Source organism: Schistocerca gregaria, chromosome 1 (genome assembly GCF_023897955.1).
Source record: "Schistocerca gregaria isolate iqSchGreg1 chromosome 1, iqSchGreg1.2, whole genome shotgun sequence".
In the NCBI taxonomy this organism is placed as follows: Eukaryota; Metazoa; Arthropoda; class Insecta; order Orthoptera; family Acrididae; genus Schistocerca; species Schistocerca gregaria.
In genome coordinates, this window is record NC_064920.1 from 956,007,168 (window position 1) to 956,027,529 (window position 20,362).

General features: G+C 39.8%; 1 protein-coding gene across 1 annotated transcript in view; it reads right to left on the reverse strand.

The window, feature by feature from the left end:
* Nucleotides 1–20,362, reverse strand: part of LOC126276302 (mitochondrial proton/calcium exchanger protein-like) — a 110,113-nt gene that overhangs the window by 34,363 nt on the left and 55,388 nt on the right. The window contains exons 5-7 of the mRNA XM_049977265.1: nt 1,956–2,159; nt 1,628–1,879; nt 1,405–1,551 (exon numbers count right to left, since the gene is read on the reverse strand). Of these exons, the coding sequence (XP_049833222.1) occupies nt 1,405–1,551; nt 1,628–1,879; nt 1,956–2,159 (603 nt within the window). The remainder of the gene's footprint in view (nt 1–1,404; nt 1,552–1,627; nt 1,880–1,955; nt 2,160–20,362) is intronic.

Sequence of the window (20,362 nt, forward strand, 5' to 3'; positions counted from 1 at the left end):
TACTCGAAATATTTTCCAAATTATTCTTCAGGTGCTGAGCCACAACAGCTGCTGAGCCCGGGGGCCTATAGAGACATCCAATTACCATGTCTGAGCCTGCTTTAACCGTGACCTTCACCCAAATCATTTCACAGTTCGAATCTCCGTCAATTTCCTTCGATACTATTGCACTTCTTATCGCTATAAACACGCCTCCCCCTTCACTGTCCAGCCTATCTCTGCGGTATACATTCCAATCAGAGTTTAGGATTTCATTACTGTTTACGTCTGGTTTCAGCCAACTTTCTGTTCCTAGTACTATATGGGCGTTGTGACCGTTTATTAATGAGAGCAGTTCTGGGACCTTTCTACAGACGCTTCTGCAGTTTACTATTAGCACATTAATATTGTTATTCCTTGTTGCATTTTGCCTACTCCTTGCCGCGTCTCAGGAGGCGTCTTGTCGGGCCTAGGGAGGGAATTCTCTAACCTAAAAAAACCCCATGTGCACTCCACACGTACTCCGCTACCCTCGTAGCCGCTTCCGGCGTGTAGTGCACGCCTGACCTATTCAGGGGGACCCTACATTTCTCCACCCGATAGCGGAGGTCGAGAAATTTGCACCCCAGCTCTCCGCAGAATCGTCTGAGCCTCTGGTTTAAGCCTTCCACTCGGCTCCAAACCAGAGGACCGCGATCGGTTCTCGGAACGATACTACAAATAGTTAGCTCTGATTCCACCCCGCGAGCGAGGCTTTCCACCTTCACCAACTCCGCCAACCGCCTGTGCCAAAAACTTTTTGTAAGCAGCTGAAGATGCCAGAGATGCAGTCGTGTGTGTGTGTGTGTGGGGGGGGGGGGGGGGGGGAGGCAGTGGCAGCGCATGTATTTTTGACAAAGGCCTTGTTGGCCAAAACTTACTTTGTAACAGTCTTTTCATTATGCATATCTGTGACTCTGCATCTCCGCTACATGGAGATGATATGCTAAATAATATTGATACGATATATAAAGAACCATATAAGTTAAAGGCATATAAACTGCTAGGAAGAATACTAAGTATCAAGTTACAGAGCTCTGAAACCTTCAATTTTTCATCAAGACACTTCTCTGAATCGAACAAGAAATACATCACAGCACCTATCTCCCATCATGAAAATTCCTCTGCTACATGTGACACTGTGGATCTGCAGATGACTTTAGATTTGGTTTTAAAGGGTTGTGCTCATATGGGTCTATAGGGATCACAAGTTAGCAGAGCACAAGTTGCAGTGAACAGTGCTCACATGTTTCTAAGAATAAGGGGGGGAGTATTTTGCTTTTGACTTATTCTTGGGTATTTTTACATTTCATCACATGAAAAATAGAATTTACAACTGAGTTTTGTATGAATATGAACATTTATGTAAAAGTTACTTTATGTTACCTTGACAGAATCTGTTTTCTTCAATTCTTCTCTCATCTCTTGCCTTTCCTCCTTTATTTTGCGCTCTTCTTCTCTAATTACTTCTATCTTCATTTTGTTGTCTATCTTGCCTTCACGTTCACCAATTGCTGCTTCAGTTTGTGTTACCTGCACAGAAATTATTCACAAAAATAGAAAGATTCTCATTAGTTTGCGAGAAATTCTGTTGGAAGAGATAGCTCACCAAAGTATCTGGCAATGATGATATTGTCGCCTTTAGCTGATCACTTGTGGGTATTGTATCAGGCAACAGAAGAGCACGGGACAGCAACAATAGCGATGGAGGTACTTTCTTATTCAGGCTCAAATCCAACCACTGAGCTAACTGTAATTTCATGCGCTCTTCTGACATACCATATGCTCTCATTCCACGGGCCCGGCAAGCTTGTTGTAGCTCCGCAAGACTCAAGGAGTCTATTCCCTCTTTTTGAATAACCTGCAAATCCGTATAGATGATAGCACACAATTTACATTCTGTTACACTTATTAACTCAAAACAGAGTCACTTCTACCTTGTCATCAGCTGCCAAACTTCGGAGTCTCATTCTGAGCTGAAACCTAAGAAAATTGTTGGTTCCTATTGGCTGTATCTCAAGTACTCTACACAGAGCAGTCAGCTGAGCCCGTGACAACGAGTCTAATGTTATTTCATCCTCAAAGAGCTTTGAAAATTTCATTATTTCCTCATTTGTGGCCTGTTCACCAGATGTCCGGACCTAATAATACATAAGAAATAAAAGGATATACACAACACTGTGAGAGAACACTAATTGTAAAATACAAGAAAATATGTAAATAACAACACAGGATTTATCACGTATCTTGGAAGTGGAATTTATAAACACTGGATGGTATAATTAAAGTGACAGTGTTCCGAGTGCTTCAGTGTGAGCTGGATGCTGAAACAACATAGTTATGTTCATTAATTGGTGCGCTCATAGAGTATGCTGAAAAAAATAATAGTTCTGCTTTCTAAAACAAGCTGAAAAATGGCGCAGCAGGAAGAAATTGCAGGAGAAGGGGAGGGACGATCAAACACACAACTGTGGTTCTGGCATGTGTATTAGGACATGGTCGCAAGTTACAATATGTGTGAATTAGGGTGTCCCTACTCAGCAACATGCTGCATCTGTAACACAGCATGGTCAACAGTTGCTAACAGCATATCCCGTGTAATCATAGTCATATGGTGCAACAATATGTTGTTGTACGGTACACTTTACATCAGAAATCCCTGACAGACATGATCTTTCAGATATCTGCATAACCAGAAGTCACATGGTTTCAGGTCGGGGAGGATCTGGAAGGCCAAACATCTTGAAACTGCCTAGAGATGATGCGATTGTTACCAAGGCTTTCTCTAAGAAAATCTTTCACCTGGCAAGCAGCATGTGGTGTTGCACCATCTTGCATGAAAATAGTGGTGTGGAAAGAGATGTGTTCTTGCAAGATGGAACCATATGTTACACAAAGAGGTCCCTGTATCATGCAGATGTGACTGTACATATAACAGGTCTGCTAGGAGTCACCTCCTCAGAGAAAAACAGACTGAGAATGAATGAAGGAGCACATACGCTGCATGCTGTGGATATTTATGCACAACATGTGGTGGAGTAGAGCCCCATATGTGACCATCCCGTGCTTTCATGGCATTGTGCAGAGTAAAATGTGCCTCATCTGTCCAAGGAATATTCCATGACAACATGTCATCTGTTTTCATAGAAGCAAAAAATTTAAAGGTAAAGTCACAGGATTGTATAGCCTATCTTGGGGCTTCATCTGGTGCACATTCTGAATTTTGTAGGTATTAATCTTTTGAACTGTTTACCAGGGTGAGACAATTCCCTTGCACAGCTTCAGCACTGCAGAATTTGAGGCATGTTCTTCACAGTTGGCTCTAGCAACAGCAACTTCATGGGAATGAGCCACCTACATCTCCTTGCTGCACCAACTAGTTCACCTGTTTCTTCAAACTTCTTGACCATATCTTCAGCCCATTTATTGACTTGGGACCTCTTGACAGCTGTTTCTGCCAGCGATATTCCCACAATGCAGTGGTGCCACTGCTGCTGTTCTGATAAAATAACTTTACCAGCAGCGCATGGTCTTTCTTCTCAATAGCCACCGTGTGTGTTCTGCACAGAAAACTTCAACCTTCTTAAGTATTTACACCAACAGCCACTTCACAAAAGAAGTCAGCTTGATTAGCCAAGCGACAAACAGCATACTGACATCAAAACAGAAAATATTTCACATTCTGACTGCTTACAGCACCATATTTTCACCTGGTGGTAAAAAGTGGAACTATTATTTTTTCGAGCCTACCCCATAACAATACCGATTAATGAACATATCAATGATGTTTCAGCATCCTGCAATGTTTCAGCACCCTGAGATGTATACTGCCTGCACTGCACCACTCAGAACACACTTAGTTTACTTATAACCACCTGGTATATTTATCAGTTAACCACTATGCAAAAGATGTTGGGAACTGCAGTCAAAATATAATTTGAATAAGATCTGACTCAGCTCCTAGGACACAAATAGGCAAACTATATCTTACATAAAACTGTGCATGTGTGTATGTGTGTGTGTGTGTGTGTGTGTGTGTGTGTGTGTGTGTGTGTGTGTGTTCTCTAACCAACAGGGTGGAAACACTTTTTCATTAAAATATTTCTCCTTACATTTTCAGGTCAAAATTCCAAAATTTTCCTGAATCTTTTTTTTAGTATGTGGGAGACATTACACTTCATTAGTTTCCATGGCTGTAACAAATATTTTCAATTGCCCCATCATTTATTAGTGATTATTCCACCTTCAGTTAAGACTGGAAATAAGATGTACACAAAACTGATGATTTTGTTGTTCAACAAAGACTGTTCACTCATAATACTTTGCAACACACTTGCTGCAGGTAAATTTAAAATGTTTTATTTATAAACTTTTTGCACTGATGAAACTCCTACTAGATATAGACTCAGCATTGTTTTATCATTCAGGGTTATTGAACATAGTTTAAAGCCACAACAGAAGAATACACATGATTACTCAGAAATAGGGACTTTGATACACTAATAATACTTTATATACTGCTATATGTCTATAAATTAAGAGCACTTGCCACCCACAGAAATTCAGTCATTAGTGTCGTCAATCATCGTTCCATGCCACTGTTTGATATTCTGTAATGTAAGAGAAATTTTTGCAGGAACATCAACTGCTTTTGCTGAAATGCAATACCAGTAGACTTTGATAAAAATGGCTTATGTTTTAAACTGGACAGTCTTCCATCATGGGTACCATTAATGTGAAGACACTGCTAAAGTTGGTCAAGTACTACTTTGGAATGAAAAAAAAAAAAAAAAAATAAAAAATAAAAATAAATAAATAAATAAATAAATAAATAAATAAATAAATAAAAAATTGGCTTCATGTTCTGTTGAATTCATAACTGTGAGACAAATTGTAATGTGCATGTTGCACTCTGTCACACTCACAGTTATGCAGTGGTAAACTGACTTGGAGATCAAGAACCTATAAACAATAATGAAGATTTCCAAGATTGGCTAATCTTGCCAGACACAGCCATTATCAAGCAACAAATATTACAACATTTCAATACATTTCTTCAATTTTCATTGGGTGAAATTACAATCAATTATTTCTGAAGCAAACTCTCAGAGTGATTTAACAAATTTCTCAGAATGCACAGAGTATTTAAAGATTTCACGAGATTTCCCTTACTTTCTCTCCAAATTTCTCAGGTTTACCAGACAAGGGGCGTCCCTGATGAAGTGTAACATATCATTCCATAAAAGTGATACATTACTATCTGTATCTGTTAACAACAAATGTTGATCATCTGCCCACAAAAATTTTGTCATGCGGGTAATAAATGTGAATACACAGAGTGCGAGAATTTCTTTATATGTGCATGAGATCAAGAGACTGGATGCCACTTTTATATAAGAAGGAATGACTGACAGCTGGTAACCACCAGATGACATTTGCTGGGTCAGAGGTTGCTCCATGGTGGCGGGTCCTTTCTTGGAGACATGCAGCACTCCATGGAACCCTGAAACTTGTGACAATAAAAGAATGGTGTCATGAGGACAACAAAAGATTATTTCTGTATCTATTACATTACGTGGAAAGGCAGTTCAATTAATGTACCAATATTAAAATTAACTGGCAGAAATGTATTAAAAGATCTGTTTCTGCTGTAATATTCAGTTAACATGTTATTTTTCATGAAGTAGCTATATCTCTTGCTTTGCAGATTCCAGAGATAGTTTGACTTATGTTTTCAGCCTCGAGATTTCAGTCCACACAGATGAAGGCAACGACAGGAATAAGCACAATACATAATAACGGCAAAGCAAGAGGGGATATCAGGTGAACATATTATTGCTTCCTGTATCCTTTCAGCTCTGACTCTTAACTACAAAGTTAACAGGTAGTTACACAGGTAATGCTTCAGCTGATTGCTAGGAAGAGCTTGTTACATCACACTAACCAATAGAACAGTAAAGGCAAAATGTATCTACAGAGTTTTAAGAATATATAAAATTATTGCTAAATGAGCAAATATCTAAGTGTCTTTACTATTATGTTATTTATCTGCACATTCTGTTGATCAGAATTGTGACCTCTCACTATGATGTAGAAAGACTCAATTTTAAAATTACAGTACGCTATCTCAGAGGAAAATACTACAAAACACGAACTGCTTACGTGATTTCTTAAGTTATGTTGCAAATCCAATATGCATTTGGAGAAAACAGCTGTGTTCTCATATCCCACCATAAACACAACGTCCGAAATTGCAATACGATCAGAAGAAATAGCGAAATATTCATGACAACCAAGATTATAAATTTCACTGCTGCTTCTATACAGAAATACACTTTCCCTTTTCTCGCTTCCCATTGTTTAGGTTGAGCTGTTGTTCCAGATAAAGATACCAGTGTAGATGATTAAAACTAGTGATACCAGTAATGGTGATTAAAAATGATGAGACCACAGAAGACTTTGGTAGTAAGTAGTAAGAAAGTGAAAATAAAAAATTAATGCAAGCCTTTTTTGTTTATTTTATTTCTCCTGGTACTGCCAAAATGAAGACAATCAACAAATGTCGTATATTTAGAATAGGTACAATTTTCACTTTTTAAGCAGATACTTTATATCAATGAAACAGTTTGATTAGTTTAGAAAATTTGAGAATAAAATTTTCTTAAAGAACCTCTTTAGAAAGGATGGGCCATCTTACACTCGGGTAAATTTGGTAATATACAAATTTCTCTACGAGAATACTGTGAAACACACAATCAAATGCTTTTGACAGGTCACAGAAAATATAGGTTGGAATGTTTTGTTATGTAAATTTTGTATAATCTGATTAGTGAACTGAAAAATAACACAATCTACTAACACACCTTTTTGGAATCCAAACTAAGACTGATCAAGTATCCCTTTGAGAAAGGTGTGTTATGTTTCATGCATACTTAATCTTTTCCAGTATCAAGGAGGAGGTAAGCAGTGAGACTTGGTCAGTAATTATTAACCCTTCTTGTAAAACGTGTCGACAATTGCATATTTCAGGCTGTCTATAAGTATCCTGTGTGATAGTTGTGTACTGCATATGTTACTGAAATCATTGTATATGTGTGGAGAACATAGTTGTAGCATTTTACCTGAGATATTATAAACTCCATAAAAGTCTTTGGTATTGAGGGAACAAGTTACCTTCTTAACCCTTTTTCAGAGCAGCGGACTGTATTTGTGATTAACCTGCATGTATGTGGCAAGGCAGAAACCCCTATTATTACTGGAGTCATAGGGGTACTTGTTTTTAGTCAGTCAACTTAAAACTTACATCTTAAAAGAAATTAGAACAGCAAAGAACAATAATACATGCAATAGTTTCCAGAAAAGTAACAGTAGTTTGTCTCATCAGAACATTAGGGGACTGAAAACCAAGATAGATGAGATTTTGGCATGTCTTAGAGGACATGCTAAATCCTGAAAAGATAGATGTTCTGTGCCTCTCTGAACATCACATAACCATATAAATATTCAAGTTAAATATCAGGGATTATAAGTTAGCATCATTTTTGTGTACAGTTGACATGGAAAAAGGAGGTGTAACATACGTAAAAGTTGGGTACAAAATAAAAAAATTCTGAAACAAGCAATTTTTGTTTAGATCAGAACCTACAACCATGTGCTTTTGAACTTTAACTGTACAATACTTCTCTTTTAATTTGAACAGTCTATAGATCCGTAACAGGAAACTATCAAATACTTATAAGAAATCTAGAATCATTACTGAGATATCTGATGGACGAGAAGAAACATTTAGTAGTTTTTGGGGATTTCAATGGAGATTTCTTAAAAAAACTCTAATAGAAAGAATGAACTGGAAACATTAGACTGATAGAATCTCATTTCAGTACTGAAATTCCCCAACTTCAGACAAATAGCAGGAACTGGACTGATATGTTTTTGTAGACAATGCTCAGGCTGAAACAATTAATGTACCCAACTGTTAATGGTGAATTTACCATGGTGCACAATTAATGAAATAAACAATGTGCCACCTTACAGCTCTGAAGCTTATTAATGATTAAATGATATAATTCTTTAAGAATCAGAAGAGATGGAATGAGATAAGGTGTTTGTTTTAAGTGCCAAATTTGTGTGTGTGCCACTTCATAGTTCGCATGTGCAGTTTCTGCTTGATTCAGCGATTAGAGACCACACAGCCTGCTAGTATGACAGCAGTTGTCTGTGCAGCCTGCAGCTGCATCCCATGTTATAACTAATGACTATATAGGCTGGAGCGCACGCTCTGCTGACCACTTGTGTGTTGTCTGTTGTACGTATTTTGTCTCTCATGTTTAAACTTTTTTGCGTATAAAGTTACAGTGTTCTTGGGTTAGAACACTTTGGCGATTAGTACAGTGTTCGACTCCGTGCGTTGCACTACAGTCATTGGTTCTTTGAGTTTAATTTCCATGGGACAGTGCTTCAATCTTCTCTTGAGCAACAAACAGGCACTGACAACTGCTATTTCCAATTTAACTACTAAATTGGCACAATGTACGGCCCCACCAATGTCATATCCACTGCTGTTCCTTGCACATGACGATGCAACAGAAGACTGGGATGCTCACAAAAAGTGCCTGTGACATTTCCAGGCATTTGGGGGTAACAGCTGTAAACTTGCGCAAGGCTCTTTTTTAGTCGTGAATCACCCCTCATGTGTATCAGTAGTTGTGTCAACTCACCCCTGTACAAGAACCTTCAAAGTCTTTCCCTTTTAAACATACTCATGTTATTGCTTGTCATGTAGGGTTTTACCATTGCCAAGAGCTGCCAAAACAGTCATACACTGCATGGGCAGCAGGATTGTATGGACTTAGGTCACTGTCACAATTTTGTGACAAATGTTCATAAGGAATCCTATGCAGATCAGATGGTTCGTGATGCAATCACTTCCTGACGGGGAAGTGAGAGAGAAAGCACCACAGTGTGAAAATCCTACACTTATGGAAGTATTGAACATAGCTCTTAGTCATTTAAAGTTTCACGAGCTGTAGGCAGTCAGACAGACAACTGGTCTGAAGTTTCAGAAATTAGTTCCTCTCACCCCTCCCATCCCTCAATCAGCACGTAAGCGAACAGAGAAGTTATTTCAGCAGCCCATCACACATTTCAATGTCATGTAGGTCATTGTTGTTCACATCACAACAGCAAACAGCATCATGCTCCACTGCCCTCATGCCCATACTGCTTCACTCAGCACAAACAGATCGCAAGCCACAAGCACTGGCCAATATGTAACAGGTGCCAATGAAAAGGGACACATTGATGTGTGTAACACTCTTCCGAACCTGAGTCAGGATGAAATGAATATGGATGTGTACAGTATGTCAGCAATGATGGCGTCTCCAAGCAAGTTACACACTTAAGCGCTTATGCTTAACAAGCCACAGAGAATGCAGGTGGACACAGGTGTAACAGCAATATCGGTGAATTCTCAAACTTACGTAGATTTGGGTTGTCTCTCCCGAGCTCCGGTGTCACAGACACTGGCACGTTTTAACAGACAACAGATTCCCATTCTTGGATAGTTTTCTGCACCTGTGACTTACAATGCTATGGTTCATTCATTAACATTTGTAGTTCTGGACAATACTTACACTGAAAATCTGTTTGATTTGGATGCTTTTAAACTTTTTGGATTCTCCATTAATGACAAAGTGCATTTTGTTCCTGATCAAGTTCCACATCAACAGTTTATTTTCCCCAGGATTGCAACAGAATTTCAGGCTCAATTACGACGAAACAGTCTGCCCATTCCCATTTTTCTGGACCCGGTACCAGTAACTTTACAGCATCAAGTAAAGGCAGAATTTTCGTCTTCAATCCCTTGATGTTATTTGACATATTCCTTCCCATGAAGAGTGAACACCACTGGTGATAGTACAAAAACATACAGGTAAATTATGCCTCTTCGGTGATTTTAAAAATCAATTAACACACAGTCATTATACCTATTCATTACCACACCATGATGAGCTGTGAGCCAAATTAGTTGGAGGAGGGCATTATTTTTCAAAAATAGAGTTAGCAGATGCGTGTTTACAGCTGCAGCTAGGTGAGGAATCTCAATGCCTTCTAGTTATTAATACATCATTTGGGGTTTATCAACAGCAGCATTTGCCTTTTGGTGTTGCAAGTGCCACAGCTATTTTTCAACGCTTTTTAGTGCAACTTCTTGCATCAGTTCCACGCTGCAGCAACTGCTTAGATGACATGGTAGTGTCTGGGACCTCTACTGAGGAACATATGCAGAAGTTTTGTACTCTACTGTCTGTTTTTACAGTTTGCAGAGTAAAAGTGCAGTTTGGACAAGACACAGTTTTTTCAACCATCCACTATTTTTTTGGTTTTTGAAGTGTCACACACTGGCAATGAACCATTGCTCCAACATATTGATGCTATTGCCGCATTTCCATACTCCATGTTCTTCAAGGAACTGCACGCATTTTTAGACAAAATCACATACTACCACATATTCATACCGGATGCTGTTACTGTGGCACAACCACTCCATGCATTTTTACGTAAAAATGTTCCTTTGCAATGGTCCCCATCTTGTTACCAGGCATTCAAGTTGTTGAAATCTAAGCTGCAGTCGGCCTCTTATTTGGACACTTTGCAGCCAGGCCAGCACCTTGTGTTAGCCATGGAGACATCTCAGTTCAGCCTTGGTTCTGTCCTTGCTCATATATGCAGATGGATCAGTATACCCTATTGCATATGCCTCTAAAACCTCAAAATCAACACAACAGTGTTATTCTCAGATAGAGAAAGGAGCTTCAGAGATGCTATATGCTCAAAAAAACTTTCAAATTTTTCCATGCAGGTATAAGTTTCATCTGATCAAAGGCCACAAACCAGTAATGTCTCTTTTTAATCTTTCAGCATCATTGTTGGACAAAGCAGCACATCTCTTACATAGTGGCCTCTTTCCTGTTACGATACAATTGCGCCATACATTTTCGACCTATGACACAAAAATGCAAACACTGAGAAGTGACGTCTGCCAACTGGTCAAGAGCCAGAATTTGATGAAGAGGAACTGCATTTTTTTCATTTAGACATGTAAGCTCAAAAAGTTGTTGATAGTTTTCCTAACACTAGCATTAAAATTGCAGCTGCAATAGCCACGAATCCCGTTTTATTTAAAGTTGTTTCTTCTGTACAACACGGCTGGCTGGATGCACAGCTTGTAGGGAGTAAGTGCATTGCAAAACCATCTTTCTGTTTGGGATGGAGTTCTGCTGCTAGCTACAGGGCACACCACTCCCTGGGTTGTAGTCCCGTTCACACTTTGGCATGAGGTAATGAATTTATTACATGTGAACCACTGGGGTGTGTCATGTACAAAAGCATTAGCATACAGACATGTTTTTTGGCCAGGCACTGACGAGGAAACAGCACGAATTGTTGCACACCGCCTCAGTGTACCACCCATCTGGCGGCCTCCCCATCTCCAAAGTTGCCTTGGGAACGAATTCATGTAGATTTTGTGGGACCTTTGCTGAATTTCCATACTGGCTTTTTGTAACTGATGCATATTGTAAATTTCCATATGAGGCACAATGTCTGTCTACTTCCGTAGCCACAACAGTTTAAGCTCTCTCAAAAATTTTGGCAATGGCAGGTCTGTATATGTTAGCTGCATACACTGGCCCCCCAGTTCATATCTAAGGAATTTGAAGATTTTTCGAAATAAAGCACTATTCACCATGTCATGGTGTATGTTATTCTTGTTGGTTTAGGGTTTTATGCATCTGCCGGCTCACTCCTTGAGGTTGAAGCTGAGTCTGAACACTTCAAGAGATCTGTCACCTGATGTAATATCTGATGTATTTATTTACTTTTTTGTTTTAATCCGTTTGCTGTTGTTGATACTCTTGAATTAGAGGTCCTGCTAATCAGTGCCTCTGAAAAGGCTTGGCAATTTCATGTTCTTCATCTGTTATTGGGACAAAAGAAGATAACTTCTGCTAATATCATGAAAAAGCATGTTCCTTGAGAGGGTGTAAACAGCATTAGAGTGACACATGAATTAGTGGGGAACACAACTCTTCATATGGCATGTGCCTCGAAGGCTCAACATGACATTCAAGATAACAATATATTTTATTTGTCACAAAACCATCTTGTCTTTTGTTTTCATTCTTGGAGAGTGTGGTTGCTCCTTGACAGTCAAGCCACCACAAAGTCGTGACGCCAAAATGTGAAAGGTTCCATCTACAGCAGGTGAAGCTGTTTACTAGTCGTCAGACCTTGCTGAAATAAGAGTATTTCACACCTCCCATTTAACGTCTGCACATACAAAAACAAACCTCCACACACAGTCCATGTTCTGTGACTTACTCCCTACTATGTTATTCTGTCACGGTCATCTTTCCTTGTACTAGTAAAGGAGTGTAAAATGTCATTTGCCTGAACAGGGTTTAACACTTCAACAGCTCCTCCTTTCCACCTTCAATCAAATGAGGAAACAGAATTACCAGTACAAAATTTAAGAATCAGAAAAAAAGTACGTTTCGGATGAGTCACTGGAAGTGGCTCTTGATTGGATCTTCATTTCTTATAGGTTTACCCCTGTTGGCGATGCGAGTCCGGCAGAGTTGTTGCACAACTGTGAGCCCTGGACTGTTACATCTGCTTCAAATCACACCAAGACATCTAACAACAATGGTGCCACAATGCTTCCAGCCTGGCACAGCTGTTTGGGCTTGCGGCTTTACCTGCACACCAGAATGGGTGCTGGGTAGCCACTGAGAATGACCATGGCTGACGTCTCTGGTTCATCCACACTGCTGAGGGAAGGGCTCATGACACTTCAACTAGCTACGACCTGGTGTGGGCAACTGTGCACTGGGAACGCCTGCACTGCCCTCTTGTCATCTGTCTGGTACATTGCGGCCAGTGCCCTCACCTTCTCCACCACTGACACCTTCACAACTGTCTCCTCTGCTATGGGTGCCCCCTACAGTTATTGAATGCCAAGGCAGGACCTCAGCTCCGGCACTGTAGCTGCCAATGCCTCTTCTGCTGCCATCACCACTGCAGTCGGCACTACCTGTTCAGTCGCCTTCTCTACAGCCTCCTTCACTAGGGTTGGACTTATATGTAGAAATGGAAGCCACACTAGCACTGCCTGTTGTTCTGCCACACAGTCTCTCATGGGAAAGGGGGGGGGGGGGGGGAGGGGTAGGTGCTGCACCAGAGGTAGTGTGTAGCAAGATTCAACAATCAACGTCAATGACATAAAATAAGAAATAGAGTACAGTGCTCACTTCTTTGAAAGGAAGAGGAATGCTGCTAACTATCAAATGTGTGTGTGTGTGTGGGGGGGGGGGGGGGCGGCAGACGCATGCCCCACTTCATATTTTGCACGTGAAGTTTGTGCTTCATTCAGTTACTAGATGCTACCCTGGCTGCTAGTATGACAGCAGTTGGATGGGCATCCTACTGGCTGTGCCCCCTGTTAGAATTAATGACTTTACAGCCCAGAGTGTAATGCTCCAATGGCAACTTGTGTGTCATCTGTTGTATGTACTTTGTCTCTCATGTGTTTATGCTTTTTCATATAGTAAAAGTTACAGCATTTTTGGGTTAGAACAGTATACCTGGAAATAAATGCTAATGTGAAATTCAATATACTCCATAGTAAATTAACACCACTATTTGAAAGTAGCTTTCCTGGAAAGTTATCCATAAGTCCACAATAAAAAGTAAGCCATGCATAACTAAAGGGATTAAAATATTATGCAAAAGAAAAAGTTATATAAAGGTCAAAACAAAGCAAGGTCTCGTGTTACTGGAACTAAAACCGAACTGTAATATTTTAATGCAAGTCATTAAAATTTCCAGAAACAAGCACATCATTACAGATATTGATTATGCAGATAAGTTAAAAACTACATGGGATACTGTCAAATGAGAGAAAGGACAAGCAATTAGTGCAAAGGATACCATCATAATTAAACTGAATGACAAGGTGACTGATAAATCACACATTGCAAGTACTTTTTACAGTCACTTTCTAAATGTAGCAGAAAAAATAGCAGTAAATGATTCAGTTGAAGAGACAAGAGAATACATTTAAAATGATTCCACAATACACACACAGCGTGTCTCTCCAAGAGGCATCAGGAGCATTTTCTCTGGTGTTTTGGCAGATATTTGCAACTTTGTTTCATACTGTGTGGCTGTGTTCAGCCCAAAGAAATATTACTCATCATGTCTTTTATGCGACACCCACAATCAAAGGAATGCATAGATTTTTTCCCATTACAAACAAAGTCATTTTTTAAAGCTGTATTTTATGTGACCATTTGATAATGATTCAAAATTAGTCGCCTAGTGTAACATTCATTTCATTAACCCTCGCATTACCAAGTAGGGTATTCTCACTACCCCAGGTTGATTTTTTCCCTATAATAATGTTATCTGAAGGGCCACATGCCTGTGGTTTCATGACTTTGTACTAAAATGATTGACATTGAATTCACACTCACAACTGTCTAATTTTTTTGGCTTTGTCATTGTTATTCAAGTCATTTATTGGTGGGATTGTGAGACTACCCTGCTCGGTATGAAACTTCTTATTTTCTTATCTGTAGAAAAAGAAGATTTTGGGAAATAAATCTGTCATTCATCTTCTTTGTTGAGTTTTGCCATAGATCCTATGTTTGTTGTTGTTGCTGGTCACTATCGTTGAGTTGAATTTGACGTTCACTGTTGAGATGAAATTACACGAGTCAGTATTTCAACTACAAGTAAGGATGTCCAAAGGACTTTCTAGCGAAGAGATCATGGAAATTCTACACAATTCTGATGTCAGTGATGGTGAAAATGAATGGGCCATTGATAATGAACTGAATGAATACATGGAACCTCTTGACAAAGACCATATCATAGCAGCAGATAAAGCTGATTATGAAATACGAGGGTCAGTCAAAAAGTAATGCCTCCTATTTTTTTTTCTACGTTTAATTGTCAGGAAATTTAAATGCAATTACATAGGTTGAAAACCACAACATTGAGGATCATTTTGTCATTTTTCAATGTAATCTCCGCCCATCTCTACAGTTTTGGTCCATCTTTGAACAAGGGCATGTATCCCAGCACGGTAAAAATCACAGCTCTGCTTCCTAAGCCATTGACGCATGGATGTTTTGACGGCCCCCTCATCTTCAAAATGAATCCCACGATGAGCTTCTTTTAGTGGCCCGAACAGATGGAAGTCTGATGGTGCCAGGTCAGGGCTGTATGGGGGATGAGGCAAAACTTCCCATCCAATTTTGACAATCTCGTCAGAGGTGTGACGACTGGTGTGTGGTCTTGCATTGTCATGCAAAAGAAGAACATCTGCCATTGATTTTGTTGGGCGAACTCGCTGAAGACGTACTTTAAGTTTTTTGAGGGTTGTGACGTATTGAACAGAATTTATTGTGCATCCCTGCTCCAAAAAATCAACCAGAATCACACCCTCTGTATCCCAGAAAACTGTTGCCATAACTTTCCCTGCCGATCGCAAAGTTTTGAATTTTTTCTTCCTCGGCGAGCTTGTGTGACGCCACTCCATTGACTGCCTCTTTGATTCGGGTTCAAAAAAATGCACCCATGTTTCGTCCCCGGTCACAATTTTTTTCAGAAACTCATCTCCCTCCAAACGGAAGCGCTGCAAGTGTTGGGAGGCTATTGTTTTCCTTGCCTCTTTATTCTGATCGGTTAACATTCTTGGAACCCACCGTGCACAAACTTTTGAGTACCCCAATTGTTTAATAATCGTGATCACACTGCCTTTACTAAGAGAAATAATGCGACACACTTCATCTGCAGTCACCCGACGGTCACCACGAATGATGTCATCAACTTGCTGAATGTTGTGTGGAGTCACTGCACTCACCGGCCTGCCGCTCCGCTTTTCGTCAGTCAACGGTGTTTGCCCTTCAGCTTCCTTACAACGACGAACCCATCGTCTAACAGTGCTGACATCCACTGTCACAACACCATACACCTTCTTCAGTCTTTCATGAACGCGTATGGGCGTTTCACCTTCTGCATTCAAGAATTCAATCACACAACGCTGTCTCAAACGAACATCGATGTCGGCCATCTTACAAACTTCTGCTGTGCTTCCACCTGTTGACACAGAAAGTTACTACTGCAGTGGATTGCAGAAGAAGGTTTGAGGAATGGCGCCAAATTCAAATTTTTCACTTAACTTCGACCCTCGTATCAGAAGACACTACGCTGCTCACGTGAACAAGAAGACGAAGAAGAACAAGATGATGAAAAAGACACTGGAGATTTGTTTGTTTCTAGAAGTGGACTACAATTTTCTAATGAACCACCAAAGGGTGGGCGGCGTCAACATTGCAACATTTTGAACATAGCACCTGGCCCAGTGAATGATGGAAAAACAATCAAAAGAATAACAGAGTCATTTTTCTTATTTATCTCACCGGAAATTGTGAGCATCATTGTAGAAGAAATGAACAGGGAAGCCAAACGAGTAATTTCTTTGTGGAATGCACCTCATTCTTCGAACAAAACGACACGGAGAGATATAAATGCAACTGAAGTGTACGCTGTCTTAGCAATTTTAATTGGAGCTGGTCGAACTTGTGGACATCGCACAAGTGCTTTCAATCTGTGGGGAGGTAATGTTGCCTTTCGGCAACCATTCTTTTCTGCTGCCATGTCACGAAACCGATTTTTGTCTATATTGAAATTCTTGCGATTTGACAAGACACACAAGAGGACGGAGAATTGAAGAAGCCAAGGACATGCTACAAGCCATCAGGATAGTGTTTCACAAATTTCAATCTAACTTTTGCAAGAACTTCTACCCTTATGAATACTTGACTATTGATGAACGATTAGCAACATATCAAGGAAACTGCCCTTTTAGGGTTTATATGAAGAGCAAGCTTGCAAGTATGGTATTAAAATTTGGGTTTGTGCTGATGTGAAGACATCTTATTACGGATCCAAATTTACACAGGAATGGTGGACAATGCTCAGGAAGTGAATCAAGGACAGAGTTGTTTTGGATCTGATGGAACCATTTCTGAATAACGGTCATGGTGTAACAACTGATAATTTTTTCACCAGTTTTCCATTGGCTGCTGAACTACTAAAACGAAACACGACAGTGGTTGGTACCTTGTGTTCCAATAAGAAAGAGATTACGAAGGAATTCTTGCCATACAGAAAGAGAGAAGTTCACTCTTCAATGTTTGGTTTCACAAATGACTTGACCCTATACCCCGGCCGCTGAAACACTGCACTTGACATTTGCGTATGAAGTTGGCAGCGTAACAGAGTAACAAGTGAAGAACGATAGGCGCTAGGCGTTCAGCATGGGGTGCCAGCCAATCACAGCGCAGTGAGCACTGCTGTTACTCACGTGCTGTGACGTCGAAGTTCCCGCGTTGCTGGCTTTGTTTGGTGAATGTGTATACAACGTGAGTTGTATGTTGTTTACCGCGTGTTTTCGTTGTACTGTGTGCTATATCGTTGTGACTTTTGTTACGTTGTGAGTTTACATACTTGGAAAATGCCACCGAAAAGACTTCGTTCACCTAGCGACAATCCTTTGTGTCGAGGGGTGCCGCTAAACAGCCAGACACTGGAGTTGCTACGCAGAACTCTTGAGTTTTACGAGCAGGAGGAAAACTACGTAAGCATTCATGGACAGCCATCAATTCCTGCCGACAAAGTGGTGGAACGTACGTCGAAAACTCTTGGCATTAGTGCAAGAACGGTAGTAAGTAAGGGAGTATTACTACAAAACTTGGAAGATACTTAAGTGAGCCGTAATGATTCCGAGCTGTCTGGATCAAATAATACATTTTTATCAACCCCGGAAAAGAAGAAAAAGCGGCCTAGTCCTATCACAGATTTAGATTCTTTCCAGACTGATGCAGTTCGTAGGCATGTTAATGCTTACTACAGCAGAAAAGAGTATCCGACTGTAGCTAAGTTATCAATCTCTTTAAAAGAAAGTGAACTCTTCAGGAGTGGTAAAACATCACTAAAAATTGTGCTAAAAATATGGGTTTCCTTCATAAAACGCTAGATGGACGCAAAGTACTGTTGGAGAGGGCACATATTGTTACCGCTCGTAGCATTTTCTTGCACAAAATTGTGGGCAGAGACATTCATTCCATAATTTGGCTAGACGAAACGTGCGTTAATGCCGGGGAAGCTGTCAGTAAATGTTGAACGGATAACACACCCAGCAGTAGCGGCCATCAGCCGACGGGAAGAGGAGCTAGATTAATTGTGGTCCATGCAGGCTCCTCCAGTGGTTTTGTCCCTGACACACTTTTAGTTTTTAGATCAAAAAAGACTGGTGATTACCATGAAGATATGGATCACACCTGATTTGTTGAGTGGTTCAGGAACCTTTTAAAACAATTTCCTGTCCCTACAACAATTGTAATGGACAATGCTCCATATCATTTGGTGATACAGAACAAAGCCCCAACTACAAATGATCGGAAAGAAGTTATGGTGCAGTGGTTACAGGCTCGAAATATTGCAGCGGATATGGGTATGACAAAGGTCCTGTTATATTCTCTTGTTAAAGAAAATAAGCCTATGACACCTACATATGTAGTAGATGAAATTGCCAAGGAGCAGGGTCATACTGTAATAAGGCTGCCACCATATCACTGCCATTTCAACCCTATTGAGTTAGTATGGAGTGACTTAAAAATGTATGTAAGGAACAACAACAAGTCCTTTACAATAAAAGAGATGGAAAAGCTGTTGCGTGAAGCTCTTGTGACTGTGGATGTAGCCTCGTGGAGAAAAAAAGTAGAGCACGTCGAGAAGCTTATACGAGCAGCACAGACAATAGAAGGCATTATCAGTGGCCATGAACAATTAATGATTTGTCTTGCTGATGACGACGATGAAGGCGGTTTTAGCGATGAATCTGACAACAGTGACGATGGTGAGCTGGATGGAATTGCGCCATTATCGCTGTAAATTGGTGAATGAAAAATTACTAACATTGGTTATTTATTGCAATCTCGGTTATTATTTACTTTGTAAACTACGTACATTATTGATTTTAAAGTACCAGTCGTCAGATGCTTGTTTTTTGTATTTCTTTGCTCCGTTATCGAAAGGGTGCGCATTGTTATGCTTTTTACATGCATTATTGTATGGTTGTTTACTTCCTGTCATTGTAGTACAACTAACAGCGAGTTTTTATCTGCATTGTAATTGCTCAATCGCTTGCATTTACGAGACGGGACGGAAAACTGTATCGTCTGCTGTGTGTATAGAGGCTGCTGTTGCAACATCGCTATTACAGTATAGCCAACTTAACTAGACAAAAAGTGAACTGTCAAGTGCAATGTTTCGCCGGCGGGGGTATAGTTTCCTATTCTCCAAAGAAGGGAAAGGCAGTAATACTACTCTCTACTCAGCATAATGAGAGACAAGTGAGTGGTGAAGAAAGTGAACGCAAACCCAAAATCATACTGCACTTCAACAAAACCAAAGGGGCTGTAGATAATGGAGACAAAATGACAAGAGAATACAGTTGTGTTAGAGGAACAAGGCAGTGGCCACTAAGAATCTTCATGGAAATTATAGATATTGCAGCACTGAATGCATATATTCTGTACACTCAAAGATTTCCTGAATGGCAAAAGAATAACTGAAGCCAATGTAAACTCTTCATGATTGAACTGGCATTTGGACTCAGCAAAGGCAACATGGAAGAAAGAGCCAAATATATCAATGGTCTTCATAAAGATGTACAAGATGCACTGAAAGCTTGGGGTATTGCAATTCCTACAACAGTGATCCAGACCCAGTGTTCCAAGTTACCAACGCCACAACGATGTCAAGAGTGCAAGAGAAACAAAGATCAGAAAACAAGATTCTGTTGTGTAATGTGCAAGAAACCTGTTTGTAATATACATAGAGAAAAAACTGTTACTGTGAAGTGCAGTGCAAAAATGTACTTGACTGAAAAGTTGAAAAAAGTCTTGTATTATTTTACTGCAGTGACTGTTGAGGTACATAGATTATTAATTTTCTGTTAGTTGAGTACTGAATTTAGTGATATATATATATATATATATATATATATATATATATATATATTTTGTACTTTGTATCTGTGATCTGATTAAATACTTCTAATAACCTGAAAAGCTGTTTTTCAATACTAAATAAACCCATTCAATGGAAATAACTAAATCTGAGGACAAATATTACAATAAAACACAAAACTCTTTTGAGGTATTTTGGTAAAATAGAGGTGTGAAAAAGCTTGGAAACGGAAGGGTCAATG